The 20,017-nt window shown below is 37.5% G+C and overlaps 1 protein-coding gene across 7 annotated transcripts in view; it reads right to left on the reverse strand.

Moving 5' to 3' along the window:
- PITPNC1 (phosphatidylinositol transfer protein cytoplasmic 1) overlaps positions 1–20,017 on the reverse strand; it is a 378,124-nt gene that overhangs the window by 166,199 nt on the left and 191,908 nt on the right. For 6 of the 7 annotated variants that reach the window (XM_072645460.1, XM_072645455.1, XM_072645461.1 and 3 more), the window contains one exon: positions 464–535. The exons of the other annotated variant lie outside the window; for it this stretch is intronic. In XM_072645460.1, the coding sequence (XP_072501561.1) occupies positions 464–535 (72 nt within the window). The remainder of the gene's footprint in view (positions 1–463; positions 536–20,017) is intronic. 7 annotated transcript variants of the gene reach the window in all.

The raw sequence follows: 20,017 nt of genomic DNA on the forward strand, positions 1-20,017 counted from the left end.
AACTTCCATTCCCCTATTCCCTGATAGATTGGCTAATCTGTCCCAAATAACTGACAGGATCAGGAACAGAACCCAGAAGTCCTGGATTCCAATGACCCAGGAAAACATCCCTCCCTCTCACTCTCAAGAGCTTTCTAAAAAGGCAATGACACACAAACCTAAAGACAGTTGTTAGAAATGAAAAGAAACAAAATTGTCACAGGGGAATTAATAATTCTAGCAAAAAAAACACTAAAGAAAGTAATTCTACAGATAAATCCTGTACCAAAGGTCAGATCCTAAAGCCAGAACCTCTCTGGCTACAAAAAAGTAAAAACTGTATGTGATCTTGACTCTGGTCCTGCTCTGTTTCTGGCTGCATTGCATTCAGGATCTGCCCCATCAGGACGGATCACTGTGATTTTCAAAGCCCCTTCCAGGAGTTAGCATGTATACAGTCAGGTCAGAAAAAATAAGTACTCACGCTATTGTTACTTCCTTTGTTGTCCTCATACTTGGTTTCTATATGAATGGAGAATTTTGGCAAAAACGAGCACTGCAGAAGAGAAAATTTCCATTAGTTAAAGGCTACTATCCAACCACATGTTTAATATATCATATTGGCTACTGACCAAACTATATGGTCTGTAGCATGAGCAAGAAGATAAACAAATAGTGGCCAAAATTTAAGCATCTATAATACAATAATCCACCACAATTCCAAAGAACTCACGACTAAACATGCTATCCAACTCCAAACAGAGAAATGATGGATGAAAGTGCACACTAAAGCATATTTTTTCTCCTCGCTTTTTTATAGTTGGGGGAAAAAAGAACATAGCTAATGAGGAAATTTGTTTTGTAGGACTGTACATATTTGTGATCAGTTTTGTTTTCCTTGCTTTCTTATTGGTTGGGGGAGGAGTAGGAAAAAAAAGGGTACTGAGAAAAAAAGATGAAAAAGAGTAAAAAAAAAAAAGTGAAATTTTAGAATTGAGGTTTTCTTATGACTAGAAAAGAAATAACTTTATGATCTAGACTGTTTGAACATCCCATGAAACTATATGGGGAATAAGTAGTAATTCATTGTAAAATAAGGGTTTTAAAAAAAAATTTAAAAAACCAAATTCAAGGCATCTAGTCTCTCCCCCTCCAAAATATTAAAAGAAATAAAGCCTAAACAGTTAAAGTGACTGGCTCACGATCACACAGATAGTAAGAGGAAGATCTAGGGTTCAAGCCCAGGTCTTGTGTTCAGAGTACGAGAGAGATTTGTCAAACCCTGCAGCTTCTGGGAAAGGTCCAACTTTAGGATCAGTGACCTCATTTAAACTGAGCATAGAAGGAGCTACTAACTCAAGGTTAGCACTTGAGACAATTCATGAGAAGAGCCAGAACTTTTTATCTGGGGCAAATACATTTTCCAAATCAAATATGCTTTAGTGTATACACACTCCATTTTATTGTTTGTTTTTTTTAACAAGTTGACCTATAGAAGATGGAAGCTATTCCTGGACTGTCTGCCCTTGGATGGTAACTTCTGGACCCCTCCAGTCACAGATCCAGTTCTATACATGGGGCTCAATTAATCTCTTGAGTAAAATATCATCTCCTTAATATGCTGAATTGATTAGAGGCAACCTGTTTATGTACATTTTCTGAATTATTGTAGGCAGTTCCAATCATCTTATTCCACAGACTTCAGGAGCTAGGGTACCTTGAGAACAATTTCTTGACTCACATTGGTAAAGCCTCTCTCCAGCTGGCACTGAGTCTAGCCTTAACTCTTTGGGTCAATGAAGTGATGCTTCTTTCCTAGAGATGTGTCTGCAGTTTTCTCAAGGGGAAAAAATGCCCTTAGAAAATGTTGCAGATGCAAGAGAAGGTAGGAAAGAATTGGAATAATTAAAATCCTAAGAGGTTGGAACAATTTTAAGTAAAAGTAGGTGAGGCATCTTAAGTGGCTCCCAGTGTCTGAGAAGACATCAGCTTCACCTCAATTACTCATTTCTAAGGGATTATCACCTCATTCCCTCCCCAACTCTGATGTCAGTGTCCTTGGACATGCTATTAATATTCTTCCTAATACCACATGCATGTGCACATTTCTGCATTCATCTCCCTTAATCTAAGTAAAATAAATTGTGCCAAAGAAAAAATGAAAACAATTAATCCTAATAATTGTGTTTATGAATAATGACACACTGCAATTATCCATTAACCTCTTCTTTGTTGCCTCTTGCCTAATGTATCACATGTCTAAGATGGTTCTCAGTATCTGCCTAGCTTAGCTTATACACAACTTCATGGAATTTGAAGTAAAAGACAGGAAATGACTTCTTGGGTCACTGAACAAAATAAGGCATCTCACAGTACTATAGTGATGCTTTGCTGTTAGAGGAAATCAGGTTGTTGCACCTGTTGAGAAACCCTGTTAAAAGCTTTTAGAGAGATGATGTTTTCCTATCTATAATTCATGCCAGAGAGGCTGCATGGAATAGTTGATAGAGGGCCAGTGCTGGAGGCAGGAAGAACTAACTGGTCAAGTCTCATTTATTCTACCTGAGGCTAGTATAAGGGAATTGCTTATGTTAAAAAAGAGGCCATGCCCTATTCAAAAACTCTCCAAGTGAGTAGAACCAGGCCTACACTGTGCTCCAAGAAGCCAACATCACCTGGGTGCCATGGTGAGCCACTAGAATAAGATTTTAGAAGAGATGGAATTAAAGAAATAAACAAAAAAAATACAGACTCCCTGTCCAAGAAGACTCTTGAACTTTCAGATATCTATATACCTCTCCTCCCTCTTGTGGCTAAATTCCTTGAGAAGGCCATCTACATTTAGTGTCTTTACTTCCTTTCCTTTTGCTCTCTTATTGTTTCTGACCTCATCACTCCACTGAAACTGCTCTCTCCAAAGCTGATTGCCAAATCAACTTTGATCTCCTGATTGCCAACTCTAATGACCTCTTCTCAATCCTCATCTTTCTGAGTTCTCTGCTGCCTTCAATACTGTCAATCACCTTCTTCCTCCAGGATATTCTCTTCTCTTTGGTTTTGGTGACACTACTCCCTCCTGTTTCTTCTCCTGTCTGTCTGATTGTCAGTCTCCTTAGCTGGATTTTCATTCAGGTCATGCCCAATAAATGCAGGTGTCTCTCGAGGCTTTATCCTGTACCTTCTCTTCCTCTACTAAGCTATTGTATTGGTGATCTCATCAAGGATGTCTTTGTCCTAGACCTTCTTCTTTTCTCCCTTTACACTATTTTGGCTGATGACCTCACTAGCTCCCACAGATTCAATTATTATCTTTGTGCAGACTATCTGTCAAATTTAAGTCATCTAGTCCTGCCCTCTCTCTTAACCTCCAGTTTCACATGGCCAGCTGACTCTTGGACATCTCAAACTGGATGGAGACATCATAAGTTCAACAAGTCCAAAACTGAATTCATTATCTTTCCCCTCAAGCCCTCCTCCCTCTTTCTAACTTGCCTATTACTGTCAAGGGATGCAATGGGAAGATATTCTCTGCTTCATTTCTTACCTACCTTTAATCACTGAATGGGCATTGCCTTAATCAAATTGAGACCTTAGCTTAAAAAGGCCAAAGTCTCCATTGCATCCAGGGTCATCTCCAGCCATCCTGATCTATATCTGGCCCCTGGACGCAGATGGCTCTGCAGGAGAAAGTGAGACTGGGGACTTTGCACAGCCTTCCATCACTTAAATGAAAATCACCTGCATGTCATGGCATCACCTCCCTGATGTCATGGCATCACCTCCCTGATGTCATAGTCTTCTTCAAGAACAAAGGACAAACAACAGCACCTGTCAGGGGGTACCACAGTATTCTCAGGAACCCAGATTTACAACCTAGGTGCCCACTGATATCCAATCAGCTGCCAACTCCTATGTTTTCTACCTCTTCTAACATCTCTCATATATGGGCCCTCTTCTTTCCTATGTCGCTGTCCCTAACCTTGTCTGAACTCTTATTACTTCACACTTAGACTGTGTGGCCTCCCTGTTCAAGTCTTCTTCCACCCTAGTTCATTCTCTATTATCAATCAATGATCTTTCTAAAGTGCAGGCCTTATGATATCATACCCTGACTGCCAACTCATTAAATTCTGCTGGTTCCCCTCTTCTTCTAGGATCAAATATGAAATACATAAAATCTTTTGTTTCACTTTTAAAGTCCTTCAAAACCTGGCCAGTTGCTACTTTCCAGTCTTCTAAGGCCTTATTCCCCTCTATGTATTCTGTGATCCAGTGACATTGGCCTCCTTACTGTTCCTCATTTCTCATCACTGAATTTGCATTGGCCACCCCTCATGCCTGGCCTTACCATCACCCTCTGACTCCCCTCAAATAACAACTAAAATCTCATTTTATTCAAGGAAACTTTCCTTGTGCTTTCTCTTTGAGACTATCTCCAGCTTAACTCTGTATATCTTGTTTGCAAATAATTGTTTGTGTGTTATCTCCTTCAATAGACTCTGAACTCCTTGGGAGTGGGGACTGTTTTAGGCCTTTCTTTGCCTTTGCCTTTCTTCTTTAGTGCCTAGCATAGTGCTTAGCAACCAGCAGGTACTTAATGAATGTTTACAGATTTAGGTTTTGGTTTTTTTTTTGTCCACACTAACTCAAATACCACCTAATGAGTGATGGACTGTGAAATGTTGATGGCTTGGTTTCCTTATTATAAAATGAGGGGGTTGGATTAGAAGACCTCTAAAGTTCCTTCTAGTTCAAAATCTATAACCCTGTGAATGAAGAAATCCAGCCTATTGACTGACAAGCTGTTTAGTTCGTATTTGCAAGGTGGTGTTGAGGGAGTACAGTATGACTTTTAGCAGCACCAGCTGTAGGCATTAGCAGGAATGACAGGCAAGGAAGCCCAACTGGTTCTTTCCAGGGCACTGGGATAATGGCCAAGTCACAGAACAGATTCTAGGCTCCTTCAGACTTGCTTACTCTGACTCACCAACCTGCTCCGCTGGCAGAAGAAATTTGCACAATGTGACATGTGCCAGGAGACAATCCTTCTGCTTTTCTCTGTTTTCTAAATGACTGTATTTCTTTATTTATTATGTGAGGACACTCCTTACTCATTCACTTTACCTGTCCTCCCAGCTTCCCACAGGCCAATACTGTACAAGGAAACCTGAGAACTCTGGGAATTCTGTGACCTTTTCCTCTTTAGGAGCCTAAGATTTTCACTCAGTCTCACTAGAGAAACTGAGGAACAATTTTAGTTAAGTGACATTCCAGAAAATGAGTGGCAGAAGTACATCTTCACTTCTTTCCCAGCTCTGACCCATGGCTCCTGTAGCCTTGTGATGGTGAAGATCAATTTACCCCCATCTCCCCCTCCTCCAAGGAAGTGCTCAGGTCAACAAGGTTCACTCTTTCACCCCTCTAGAAGATCTTGTACCTGTCTTTCTACCATCTACCTCCATTTTCTCTTTTTAGCTCCCTTTCATATGCAATCTTCCCTCATTAGAAATGTAAACTCCATGAAAGAAGGGACCATCTTTATTTTGTGCTTACATTTGAATTCCCAGAGCTAAACACACTGTTTAGTAATTCAGTCTGGTCAGACAATTTGTGACCCCATGGACCATAGCAGGCTAATACAATCCATGTGCTTTTCTTGGCAACCTATACTAGAGTGGTTTGCCATTTCCTTCTACAGCAGCTTAAGGCAAACAGAGGTTAAGGGACATGCCCAGGGTCATACAGCTAGTTACATTTCTGAGGTCACACAGTAAGCATGTAATCAGTCAAATCAATAAATGTATTAAGGAGCCTACAAGGTACCAGGCACCATGCTAAGGGATGGGGATATAAAAAGAGGTAAAAGAGAGCCCTTGCACTCAAGGAGATTACAATCTAATGGTGAAGACAAATATATACAAATCAAGCTATATATTGGATGAATCGGAAATAATTAGAAGAGGCAAAACACTGAAATTTAAAGGTTTTAGGGATGGCTTCCTGTAGAAGGCGAGATTTTAATAAATACATGTTGAATTGAGCTAGGCTAATCCACTGTCTCACCACATGTAGTGTATATGTTCCATAACAAATAGGTAAGTCTAAGTAGCAAAGTAAAGGCCACAGGAAGAGGCTGGGGAGGGAGTGCTTCTATTTTCTCTAGAGCCCTAGGATGGGATAGCTAAGTGACTTCAGGCTGATTTGAGAGTTTTTCTGGCACAAACACAGCACTCTACCCTATACTGGACTAATTCCAGGTGTAAAATCCTCTTTTTAGCTCAGAAGCTTTCTTATCTTTCCAACTCAAAGACCAGCTGAGCAGGAAAAAAAAAGGGAAAAATCTAGTTTTCACCTTGTCAGCTCTGGGTGTTTTGTCCTCTGGGACAAGGCCATGAAGAAAACAAAGAGAAAGGGTGGAAGATCTTATTACCTTATCTTTATCTTATTCACACTAAGCAGTGAACAGAGTGAACTCTTTTAATAAATATTGGTTGAACTGAGTCCTCTACTTCTTAACTCTATAAGTATATAAATTAACAGAACTTTATAACCTTCTCATTAATTTCTGTTGCCATCTGTTCCCCTACCAGCCAAGTTCTTTTCTATCTAGCAACTGAGCAAGATGGCTTCTCTAATCTGCAGAATAAGCCCAACGAACTTAAGCAAAACCCCACCATAACCTTATCCTATGAAATCCCTGACACTCAAAACTGAGTGTGCAGAGGGATGACTCTTGATCAAAAAAGATTTATCTCTATTTAGTTGTGTCTTTTGAGGGTGTATGTTTGTGTGTGGTTGGAGTTGGGGGGTTAGTGGGTGGTGGCAGGATTTGCCGTAGAAAAGAACAATGCCAGGAAAGGCAAGAGAGAGATGCCTGGAACTCTCTGAGAATAATTACCTACCTAAACTCCTGAATCCTCAGCTTCAGTTTCGGGAAATGAAAACACCCTATGCAAAATGCACTGGCTGGGTTGAATTTTTCAACTCACTACAGATCATCCTTTGGAAAATGAAAGGCCTATTTTTAGCACAATGATTGATTAGCGTTGCCATGGCAATAAGGAACACTTACAAGTATGCAATTAAATGTAAGCAAGCTAAAGCCTTAAAGTGACAGGGTCAAAAGCATATAGAATTTCATGGCTTTCTAGATAGTGTCAAAAGCAATTTTTGCTGAGACTCTGTGTCTGAAGCCAGGAAGGGAGTGATGATAACTGCTAAAGATTACAGATCACTGAAAGACTAGAAGACCTAACCGTTCAATTCTTTAAATTAGAGGGAGCATCTGAGTTGCTAAGCACTGTAGATTTTAACAGCCTAATAGAAGGACTGCTGAAGAATGATTATCATTCACTATCATTAGCAGCTAGGTGTTTGACCTGGAGTCAGGAAGACCTGAGTCCAAATGTGACCTAAGATCCTTACTAGCTGTGTGTTCTTGGGCAAGTCACTTAACTTCTGTTTGCCTCAGTTTCCTTTAAAACGGGGATAATAATAGTACATATCTTGCAGGGTTGTCGTGAGGATCAAATGATACCTTAATTGTAAAGTGTATAGTACAGTGCCTGGCATGCTGTAAACACCATATAAATGTTGCCTATTATTAGCTATTATTATCAACAGCTGGGTAGAGGGCTGGTATGGAATTCAGAACACCTGAGTTCAAATCTGGCCTCAGATACTTTCTAGTTGTGTGACCTTGAGCAAGACACAACCTCTGTCTCATTTTCCTCAACTGTAAAATAGTCATATCCCCTGATCAAATGAGATAATATTTATAAAATACTTAGCATAATACCTGGCACATAGTAAGTGCTTAATAAATGTTGTTTCTTTCCTTTCCTCTTAAGAGTACAATAGCAGGACTTCTGAAGGATGATTATCATTCTCCATAAGCAGCAGCTAGGTGGCCCAGGGGATAGAATACTAGACTTGGAGTTGAAAGGAACTGAGTTCAAATCCTTAGATACTTCCTAGCTATGTGACCCTAGTCCCTTAACCTCTGTCTGTTTGTCTCATCCTCTGAAAAATGTGGATAATAGGATCTCCCTCTGAGAGTTACTGTGAGGATCAAATGAGATAGTATTTGTAAAATACTTCATCAAATTTAAAACACTATAAAAATGCTGGCTATTATTAATTTTAGTGCCATCCGAAATATTTATTAATCTCTCATGGTGTCCTATAATAGCCTAGTTGAGCATAGCTAATTGAACGTAGTTCTTGCTCTTTAGACAGCCACTTAGAACTGAATAATCTTAAAGCATGGAAATCCAAAAACTTCAAAGGCTCAGATTCTTTTGCCAAAACAAACAAAAAAACCCCCACATACAGTCTTATAACACCTCCCCATACTCCTTTCAGTTAGCACCACTCCTTTCTAGTCTAATTTTTAAATCACATAAAAAATTAAATTATTTATTAATTTATTTATCAATTTATCGATTTATTATTTATATATTACTTACTTATATGTAATGTGTATTATATTTATATACATTAATTTATTAATAGTATTAAATAATTTTTAAACAAAGGATTTTAAACCTTTTTTTGTCATAGTCGCATTTAACCACTTGGGGAAGCTCATGGATTCCCTTCTCAGAATGATGTTTTAAGTGAATAAATAGAAATAAATAAATAGAAAATAGTAAATAAATAGAATCATAAAAAGAAACCAAGTCTATTTAAGGAAAGACATAATTTTTTTCCTCATCCAAGTTCACAATCCCCTTGAAATATATCCATGAATCCCTTCAGTGTCCATGAACCTTAAGACCCTGCCAGCTCTTCTACGAGACCATAGTTGCATCCCTTAAATCTCTTTGGTTTTGAGGTATCTCATTGGGAAAATAAGGGTGTCAGATACAAGGTCCCTTCCAGCTCTAATTCTATGAACTTATGATTTCAAACTTGGGTTTTACAAAATCCATGAGCACCTACTGTTATTTCAAAAGATCCTAGAGGAGCAAAGCAAAACAAAAATGAAACCTCTTCATGTTAATTTACCTTAATTTAAGTAATATATTCTAGGCCGCACTTTACAGAGAAGTATGGGGGCGAGGATGTTGTGAAATTTAACAAAAAGAGTGTTACAATTATCAAAAGGTGGGGAATTACTTCTTTAAACTGTTAACGTGAAAGCTGCCAAACGGTTCATATTGTTATTCATCTCCTTTAATTATCATCCATCAGAGCTGAAAGCAAGCTTGGAGCCCACCTCGTCCAGAGGTTCCTAACCCTGTGTGGGTCCACGGATAGATTTCAGGAGGTCTGTGAACTTGGACAGGAAAAAAAACTACATCTTTATTTTCACCAACTGCCTCTCCTTCAATGACATAAAAGGCATTATTATTAGAAAGGGTCATAGGATTCACGAGGTTCCTGAAGGAGACTGTGATACATGAAAAAGATTAAGAACCCCTCATGTACTCCAACCTCTTTGATTTTACAGTAGAGGAAACCAAGACACAAGGAGCTGAAGTGACTTTTCCTATGTCACCAAGGAATTGAAATGACTTCTCTAATGTTGAACAGTAAGCAAATGACAAAGCTAGGACTAAAACCCTTTCCCTGACTCCTTGAGTAAGGATCATTTTCTCTTGGGCAACAGATCTGACTCCCATGACTGTTTCAGAAGTGGCTGATGTCTAGCTCCCTAACCCAGCTAATTCTTCTAGAGCCTGAAAAACAACATGGCATTTGCAAAAGGGTCTTGGAACCGTAGATGCTGTGTATATACACATATACATACATACATGCATGAGTATAAATAAAGGGAGAAGCTGGCTATATTTTAAACCTTTTTCATTTTTCTAAATCAGGATTCTCCCTTTTGCCTTTAGATGAAACTCAGCGCTACCATCCTGGTCCCATTTGGCCCTCTGAAACATCATTTCCATATTACCAATAAGTTTTAAACACTCAAAAGATTGGTCAGTGCCTGTAATGGAGAGCTCACAAAGTTAACAGTGTTACTCTGGTACTAAATTTCAAAAAGAGAAGTAATTATGATACTAAGTGTACTTCAAAGGTCATAAGGGGACTTTTTTTGTTTGAGATGAAGTCATCAATAGTAATCAGATTTTCAAATGCCTCAACCTTTTCCATTGTTATGAGATTTGCTTGTGGTATATCTCACTGTGCCAGGGGAGGGAGAGGTGGGGAAAGATTGAGCTTCATACTCTCTACGTGAAGGACTTAGAAAGCAAGGATTTAGGGAAGGGAGATTGGGGAGTCACAGCAAAAATTCTGGGAAATGAGGCACTTGAGCTGTTAAAGGAAATAAACTGAAAAATCAAGAGCTCTTTGATTTGGGGGAAGACTTACTATGTTACATGATGATGGAGCAGTACTGGGAACAAGGAAGACCGGAGTTCAATTATTACCACATGTATTTCCAGCCGTGCAACTCTGAGAATATCACTTAACCTCTCTCAGCCTCAGTTTCCTCATCATAAAATGGAGACATTACCATCACTTACCTCACAAAGGTGTTGTATTAAATGAAGTAATATTTCTAAAGCACTTTGCAAACCTTAAAGTGCTATATGAATATTAGCCTCTATGATGCTGGTGTTGGTGCAGCAAAGTGTGTCAGTGGATAAAGCTCTGGACTTGAAGTCAGAAAAATCTGAGTTCAAATCTGGCCTCACATATTTAAAAGCTGTGTGACCATGGAAAGTTGCTTAACTGCTGATTGCCTCAGTTTCCTCATGTACAAAATGGAGATTATAATAGCAACTACAGAGGCAGGTAGGTAGTACAAAGGGTAGAGTACCCAGCCTGAAGTCAGGAAGACTCCTTTTCCTGAGTTCAAATCTGGCTTCAGAACCTTATCAGCTATGGGACCCTGGGCAAGTCACTTAATCTTGTTTGCGTCAGTTTCCTCATCTGTAAAACGACCTGGGGAAGGAAATGGCAAGCTACTTCAGTGTCTCTACAAAGAAAAAACCCAAATGGAGTCACAAAGATCAGAAACAATGGAAGCAAGTTAACAACAGCCTTGACCTTCCATGTTTGTTGTGAAGATCAAATGAGATAATAATGGTAAAAAGCCTGGCACAGTGCCTAGGCACATAGTAAGGGCTATACAAATGTTAGCTACAATGATGATGATGATGATATTGAAGCTAGTTTTTTTTTATGTGAAGTCATGCAAAACATATTTCCATATTAGCCATGTTGCAAAAAGGAAACAGACAAAAAAAGAGAAAAATAAAGTAAAAAAGTATGCTTCAATCTGCATTCAGAGTTCATCAGTTCTCTCTCTGTTAAGGCTACTTTTAGAAGAGACAGTGTACACCTAAACCTGTATTTTCCCCACTCAGTTCTTATCTTGCCCCTCCAATAGAAACCCTGTCCCAGAGAGAGGAAAAAAGAGATTTTTTTCCCTTTTAGAATCCCTAACTTAATTCCTAAAAGATATATAAGACATCTATCCAAAGTCTTAGAGAGCACAAAAAGTGTGCATATGTGTAAACATGAAAAGACTTGATCAGACCTCCATTTTTTTTTTTTTACTGGACTCAGATTGGGTCAGGATTTTATTGGACTCTCTAAATATAACATAAAAAGGAAAAAAATATTCGTATATATTTATTTATACAGGAGGTAGAAAAAATGGAGTGATGGCAAGTCAGTTGAAAAAGAATGTCAGAGAGAATAGGGCAGAATGAGACAAATAAGCAAAGTCGGGGAGGAAGTGAAAAAGAAGTAAAGGGCAAGGTGGATGAAATTATGTGTGCATGCGTATACATGCATGTACACACAAATCACACACAGAGAATGGGGTAAGGAAGGGAAAAGTTACCACAAAATACAACAGAGAAAAAAGGAAGCGAAAGGGAATTGCAGAGAGAGGAGTGTACTGGAAGCAGAGCTGGAGATAAACAGGAAAAAAATAGCTGTTTGTATATCAGTAAATAGTGAGATGAATGTCAGCTACTGAGCTGCCTCTCACCAGCTTGAACCCAACAAGGATGCTTCTGGTCATTCATTAAATCATTCCCTGATGGAAGCTCTTCTTGTTCTCTGACATGCTGTGTAACAGCAGTTTATTGGATAAGGAAGGACAAGAGGGGAAGGGAGCAGGATGCATGAATGAAACTGCGTTGTTTTCTTACTAGGAGGTAGTTTGCTGCTAGTGCCTAGTCTATTAAAACCAAGAGCAGACACAGAAAACAGGCTCATACAGAATCCAACTCGGATTTGTCAAAGACAAAAACAAGCTGAGGATGCTTGTGAATTCTGACAACTATACAAGGCAGGGCGGGAGGCCAATTTAAAGAGACAGAACAACCATTGTCAAATGCAATAGAAACTCTTCCAGATAGGAAGGCTTCATTCCAGGTCACTTTCTTTCCCAGTTAGGGAAACTGAAGGAACCACCCCACCTAATCCAATTAGACCAATTAATTCATTTAAAAAAATTAAGTAGACCTGGAAATCCTCTAACAATGATTATATTAAATTAGCGTTTAAATTGTGAATTCACACAAAGAGGGGAGATTTAAGCAGAAAATCTTGTAACAATTAAACACACTACATGTTCTATGACTGTTGTCAGTTCTGCCTCACTCTTAGTGACCCCATAAACCAGAGTAAAACAGGCCCTTCTATCCTCAACCATCTCTAAAATTTGTCCAAGTTCATGTTCATTGTTTCCATGATACTCATATCTCATCTTCCGCTGTCACTGATTAGAAACATCTATACGGCATTTTATAAAATTTATGAGTCAGTACAATTTTGCAATCACTGGCAGTTCTTTGCACCTTAGAATATTCATGATTATTTGCATGTGATTTTTTTTTAACTTTCTTCCTTTTCTCTCTATTTTCTCTTCTTTCTTCCTTATCATCCCTCCCTTTAAAAAAAAAGTAAATCTACCCCCATCAATCATCTCTGCTCACAGAACTGAAAATTTGCTGCCTTAAGTAAATAACAAAAGATAATTTGCATTTCCTGCACTACAAATGGAAAACAGAAAGAGAAATCTTTTGATCTAATCGTCAATCAATCCAAAAGCATTTATTTTAACCCCAAGAAACATTTCCTTAAACAATTTTCTCTGACTAATCTATTTTCAAGCATGTGTGAGTGATTTGCATTTAAAATCCTAAATAATTTTAAGATGATCTTTAAAGTTAAGGAAGTACTTTTTTCTCTGTTCTCTTAACTTAAAAATGGCTGAGTAAGTTTTCTTGGAAGTACAAATAAAGGCTTCAGAAATGCCAAAGTAAAATGGGAGAATTTGAATAAAGAGCTTGCCAAAGCTAATACTTCCACAAAAGTTCATAGAACTGTTACCAGATGGAGGAAGAGGTAAGCCATCCATCAAGTATCAATACACTAAAAAGTGTACATCTATGAATAGAATGAGTTATGATTGGACAACGGACTGATCTTCTAAATAAATCAGAATAGAAGGGCTCACTGTTATCTGAATACATTTGTCTATCTGATTTAGTAAAGTTACCTAACTCATACAACCATGAAAGAAAGAGAAGAAAACACATCAACAGTGTTTATTGTGACATCAAACAGTGGTACGGTGACACTAAAAATACTTCAAAGGAGAGGGTTCTCATAAAAGCTTTCCTAGTTAGGTAAAAGCAAGCAACCTTTATTTGGAGGCCTCTTCATACCTCACTGATATTAACCATAAATAAATGTTTAGAGGAGGAATTCTTAGCCTGAGGTCTGTGAAATTCTTTTTCTAATATTCTAACCACTGTATTTCAATATCATTTGTTTTCTTTGCCATCCTGTATATTTTATTTTTGTTGTTTTTCAGTTGTTTCAGTTGTATCCAACTCTTTGTGACTGTATTTGGGGTTTTCTTAGCAAAAATACTGGAGGGTTTGCCATTTCTTTCTCTAGCTCATTTTTACAGAAGAGGAAACTGAGGCAAACAGGGTTAAAAGACTTGCTAAGAGTCACTGTCTGAGACCAGATTAGAACTCACACAGAGGAGTTTTCTTGACTCCAGGCTTGGCACTCTATTCACTCCGTGACCTAGCTGCCCCAACTTTTGTTTTATATTTTGAAAAAAACATTCTTCTTGGCAAAGAATTGGAAATTGAGGGAATGTCCATCAATTGGGGAATGGCTGAACATGTGGTATATGAATGTAATGGAATAGTTTTGTGCTATAAGAAATGATGAGCAGGATGATTTTAGAAAAACCCAGAAAGACATATATGAACTGATGCTGAGCAAAGTGAGCAGAACCAGAACATTGTACATAGTAGCAGCAACATTGTGTGATGATCAGCTATGATAGATTTAGCTCTTCTCAGCAATATAATGATCTAATAAAGTTCTGAGCTGAAAGAAGAAAAAAAAGATGTTTAAAGAGTGATGAATAAAAAAGATGTTTCCATATGAAACTACAAATTTATTATATACAATTTGCTATTTCTTTTAACTATATGATAAAATTATCGTGTAAATTTTTTAAAAATGATGATCTAAGACAATTGCAAAAGACTCATGACAGAAAATGCTATCCATATCCAGAGAAAGAATTAGGAAGTCTGAATGCAGATAGAAGCATTCTGTTTTCTCTTTTTTGTTTTTTCATTTTTGTGATTCCCTTTTCTTCTGATTTTTCTTCCATAACACAACTAATGTGGAAATATGTGTAATATGATTGTATATGTACAACTTATACCAGATTACTTGCCATCTTGGGAGGGAGAAGGAAGGGAGGAGAAATTTTGGAATGCAAAATCTTACAAAAGTGAATATTGAAAACTATCTTTACATGTATTTGAAAAAATAAAATATTGTTAAGTGGGGGTGGGGGGAGGAAAGAAAAAAATATTCTTCTGAAAAGGGATCCAAAGGCCTTACCAGAATTTCAATGGTGGCTCATGACATGCAAGAAAGAGTCAAGAATCCATGATGTAGAGGCATGATATCAGTCATGCTCAAAAAAAAAAAAAAGGTAGGTTTTCACGGAATTATGCAAAAAGTTACTAAATAGTAACTTTAATCCAATTATATCACTACTAAGTAGGCCTATGCCCAAAAGAGATCCAGGAAAGAACAAACAGTCCTATTTGTATAAATATATTCACAGCAACTCTCTTTGTGGTGGCCAAAAACCAAACAAAAATACCCTGAAACTAAAGTTATCCAAAAACTGAGAAATGGTTGAATAAGTTCCACAATTTATTTAGGAAATCAAAGTGTCTACTGTGCTGTAAGAAATGAGGAAATAAATGATTTCAAAAAGACATGGAAAGATTTAACTGATGCAAAGCGAAGTGAATAGAAAAACCAGAGGAATCACTTTATACTATTATGTCAATACATTAAAGTTGAGCAATTTTGAGGACTTCTATAAATTGATGAAAAATTAAATGAGCAGAACCAGGAGAACAACTGATACAGTGACAACAATAATGTAAAAACAAGCAACTTTGAAACTTCTAGTAACTATGTCAATATAATGATCATTCATGACTGCGAAGGATTTATGATGAAACATTCTATCCATTATAGAGAGGGTACATAATAAGATACATATATTTTTATGTACAGCCATTGGAGGAATTTGTTTTGCCTGACTATGCTCATTTGTTAAAAGAATTTTTCTTTCCTTTTTTTTTTAAAGACATGGAGAGTAGGTGAGAGGGAGAGAAAATGGATTTGTTTAAAGAGAGGTAGGAAGGGAATCCTACAGATGTTAAAAGCCAAATGGCATTTTCAGATGAAAGTGTATTATTAGTTTTCTTTAACTGTCTTACCTTGTTATAACAGAGTTCTCAACAAGTGAGAGTAATCTATACATGTATGTAATTTAAAAAAGAAAACACAACAATAAAACTGAAAGTGACCAAAAAAAAAAAAAAAAAAAGGAGTATAGTCCTTTCATGTGATCTGAATGCCTAAAGCTCTTAGAGAGTTATGGAAGTCCCTATTCCTACCTATTACCCTGCAGGGGATTCAGGTTGGTAAGAAATGTCCTAAGGATGGAGAAAAACATTTACAATATATTTCTTATAAAACAGAATTGTTTCTGTACCTTATGACAATGAATTTGATTTACCTTTGCTTTTGTTATGTCTCTCTCTAAATGTCTCTTGATCTTACCATAATAAAGTCAGTGTTAGTTCCTAGCACAGTTTGGCTCAAATTTCTACTCTCTATCTTTTGCCTAACTTAAGGGCTAACCAAAAACCTTGGAGTGGAGGAATCTTTAGACCTCTTTGTTGTAAGGCCCATAAAAGCAATGCCTGCTCTGATTCATTTTATAATGCCTTGTTTTTTATTTTCATGGCCTCTGTAATGATTATGTAACGATATATATTCACCTCTTGGAATTCTGTGAATGCAAGTGGTATCTTAATTCTGAGAATGCAAATGAATTGAAATTGTTGGTAGAAAAATATATAACATGAGTGCACACATTTGAACAGAAGTATATTAATAATTTAGACCTTTCTTCCCTTATTAAGAACCTTATATTTTAGAAGATTTTTACCTCCTATCCTATAAAATCTAAATTAACATTCAAATATAGCCTCTCCAGGAAAATAAGTAATAAGCAACTCCCTAAAAGGCTCTGGCTCCTTATTTGAGAGAACCACCAGGGCCTTCTCCCTGGCTTAGCCCAATTCTGGCCTGGCCCAATTCTAACTAAGCCTTTGATAGATGCTTCTTGACTGTTAAGTGACAAGGACCAGAAAATTTAGATGCAGAATTCCCTGGGAGGATTCATGTATACATATTAATTGGCTACTATCCTGCTTATCTGTATACTTCTAAATGGTTCTTAATTTTTTTGCTTTTAAACCTAAAGGAGATGAGAAGGTCTCCCCTTATATTCCTAATTATAACTTCACAGGTTAGTGTCTACCTGGGCCCAAATGGCCTCTGGGATAATAATATCCTCCACATCTCTGTTATCAGCTAACCTCAATAAATGCAGAACCACTGCCAATGATATCTTCGAATGTCACATTCTATAAGCTCCTTAAGGGCAGAGACCATTCCATTTTTATCTTCATATTCCCAATATCTAGCTTAATGTTTGGCACACAGAAACTGATGGAGAGATTCCAATTCCATCTCCTTATCCCCCTGAATCAATTATTGCTCTCAAAGGTCTCCAAGCTTAGATCCAGAAACAGAGATAACAGATGACATCTTGCTAGCCACCAAAGGACATCCTTAAACCTCCTAAAAGGAAGAAGTTCTATCACATATAAGAGATGAAACTTTTCCTCTTCAAAACAGGAAAGCAAAGAAGACATTGTCCAAGCTGCTATATGCCCACCCCAGCATGGATGCAAATGTCTAAGATGGAAGCATCTCATTCATCTCCAGCCAACTACAAAATATATCCTTTAATAAATGACCTATAAGTTGTAGGTGGACTTTCTCCTCTTCTCCCTTCTCTAGTGAGTCACTGAGTTAACATTTGTTTGGAGATGCTTTAGTTGTCAAATATAAGAATTCACAAAGGGGATCCTTAGTTGCAGTGAGTAGCCCTAATTTACCTTTCATTCAAGACAGGAATCCCTCTTCATCATTCCTGATGGGTTGTCAACCACCTCTGTGTTCTCTCCATTCATAATTATCTTTTATTATACTAAATGATCCAATACTAAGACTGCCTGAAGAATGATCATCATTCAGGCATAGAGACTATGGTGTCCGCAAAAGGTGACATTTCAGTGTTCTAGGCAACTTTAAAGACTGACAAGTGGAAAAGAAAGGTGGTGACCAGCAATGGCAGAGGGAGTTTTATCTCCTAAGAATTCTCTGTACTAGTGAAATCATAGATCTAATCTTTTTCCTTATACTTAACTATACACATGCTATATCTCCCCATCAGAATGCAACTCACCTTGTCTTAATGTGTAATTTTTTTTAAATGAACCAGAATTGAATGAGAATCATTACTCAGCCTCAAGAAGACAAACTCAAGCCCAAATAGAAAAAGTCTAACTAGGGAATCAAATCATCCAAATAGTCTTAAATTAGGCTCTGAATATAACAGCTTCAATTAGTCTTCCAGTATAAAACATGCTAGTCAGATCTACTATTTTGTCAGAATAACTCCTCTCACCCAGAGACTTATCCATGGTGCTAGATTGCTTTCCTCTGAAATATATCTGATCCTCTAGATAACAGCCACTTGGCTCTGTGCCTGATGGACTGTCTCCAGTTCAAACTTTTTTATCTTCCATTACCTATGATGCTATACACCCTCTCCTAACTCATTTCCTATCTGAAAGCAACTACCACTTGTGCCTGTTTCCTACCTTGGCCATGTCCCAAACCAGAAGTTTAGCTCCTAGCATGTTTCCAACATGGTGGCCCTTTGTTCCTGGTTTATGTTGCTTTATTTCTGGGGAAGCAAACTTCCCTGGCTGCAAATGCACCACATGCCTCCTTGGTTAAGCAGTGTTCTTCAAGGAGTGGAGGTCATATTTCATTTCTTACCATATGACTCCTGAGATAATTCATTTACACCTTGAAGAATAACAAAAAGTCTTATTAGCTTAGTGAACACAATCATAAAGTTAGTTGGGATGTCCTCTAGCTTCTTTTAAAGTATAATCACAGTATTTCCATACTGGTGGTGCCTGGTGATAGTAAGCACCAATGAATAATACAATCTTAGATTTGTAAAGGGTCTTAAGAAATCACCCAGGCACATCTGTGCAATTAGACTGGAAACTTGACAGCAGGGAATGTCTTTGAACTTTCTTTGTATCCCCAGTGCTTAGCAGAGTGCCTACAACATAATAGGTATATAATAACAGATTAGGGTCACATGGATAAAAGCATTCAGATGCAATGGCTTGTTAGTATCAGGGCTACTCCTGACCATCATCAGCTGCACACAAGGCTTGGCTTAGTGTGACTTTCTTCTAAATGTTTAGAGGGACCTTTTAGATCCTCTAGTCCAGTGCCTTCATTTTACAAATGAGGAAACAGAATTCTTGCAGAGGTTAAGTTACTTGCTCAGAGACTGAGGCAGGATTAAAACTCAGGTCAACCTGACTACAAGTGTCTCTCTACTACACCATGCTGCCACTCTTGGCAACTACTGTTGCTGCCATGTGGATCTAGACAAGAAGTTAGGAACTGGATAACCTAACAATTAGCTTAACACACAAAAAAAGGACAAAACTCTGTTCCCTGAAATGTGATCCCAATTTGACCAAATCTTTCATATATTTGCATCACTGGCCAATAACTCAGTACAACCCCCATCATTACTATAATTGGGGAATGACTCATATTCTTATAGATCTGGTATATTTAGAATGGATTTACATATGTGTATATATACACACACACATACACACACACATATTCACATTTGTGTCTAATGGTAGTCCTCTCTAGGGCAAGAGGGGAGGAGAAAAAAGGGAGAAAAAAGAAAGTTACATGATAATTTTATTATATATTTAAAAGGAAGAGCAAATTGTACATAATATATTGACAGTTTCGTGTATAATCATCTTTTCTTCTCTTCTGCTGTGTTATGGGAATGCTTGTTTTATTTCTTAAGTTCAGAATAAAATTAATTTTAAAAAAAAGTATAACTTTTCCTTTTGTTAATGTACCACTATTAAGTGGCAGTGGGCAGTGGAATGGTGACTGCCCACTATCATAGACAGTGGTGAGTGGGTAGATGCATACTTATAATGCTTAACATATATCCAAGCAAAATTTAATGTACCCTTGATAGACACATTCTTCACTGTGGTTCAATCCATCTAGAGGTTCTTATTAAACAGTAATGTTTCACTGCAAATGATCAATTTCACCAGGTTTTCTCTACCACCTCCTTCCTCTAAATAATTAAAGAACTGAATAATATAGTTCAGTCCACCAATGACTTCACTTCTTGAGTAACAACGGTTCACTATTTGGCATCTTTCACTTATAAATCTTTTGGTCTTATTTTGTCACTTTATAGTAACAGTGATAGGGATTAGACCAGAGATTTCACTGATGTAAGGGAACTCCCTAGTGGGGAAACTTTCTGTACTAAGACAAGTCAGCA

The sequence above is a fragment of the Notamacropus eugenii genome, chromosome 2, assembly GCF_028372415.1.
Source record: "Notamacropus eugenii isolate mMacEug1 chromosome 2, mMacEug1.pri_v2, whole genome shotgun sequence".
Taxonomy (NCBI): domain Eukaryota; kingdom Metazoa; phylum Chordata; class Mammalia; order Diprotodontia; family Macropodidae; genus Notamacropus; species Notamacropus eugenii.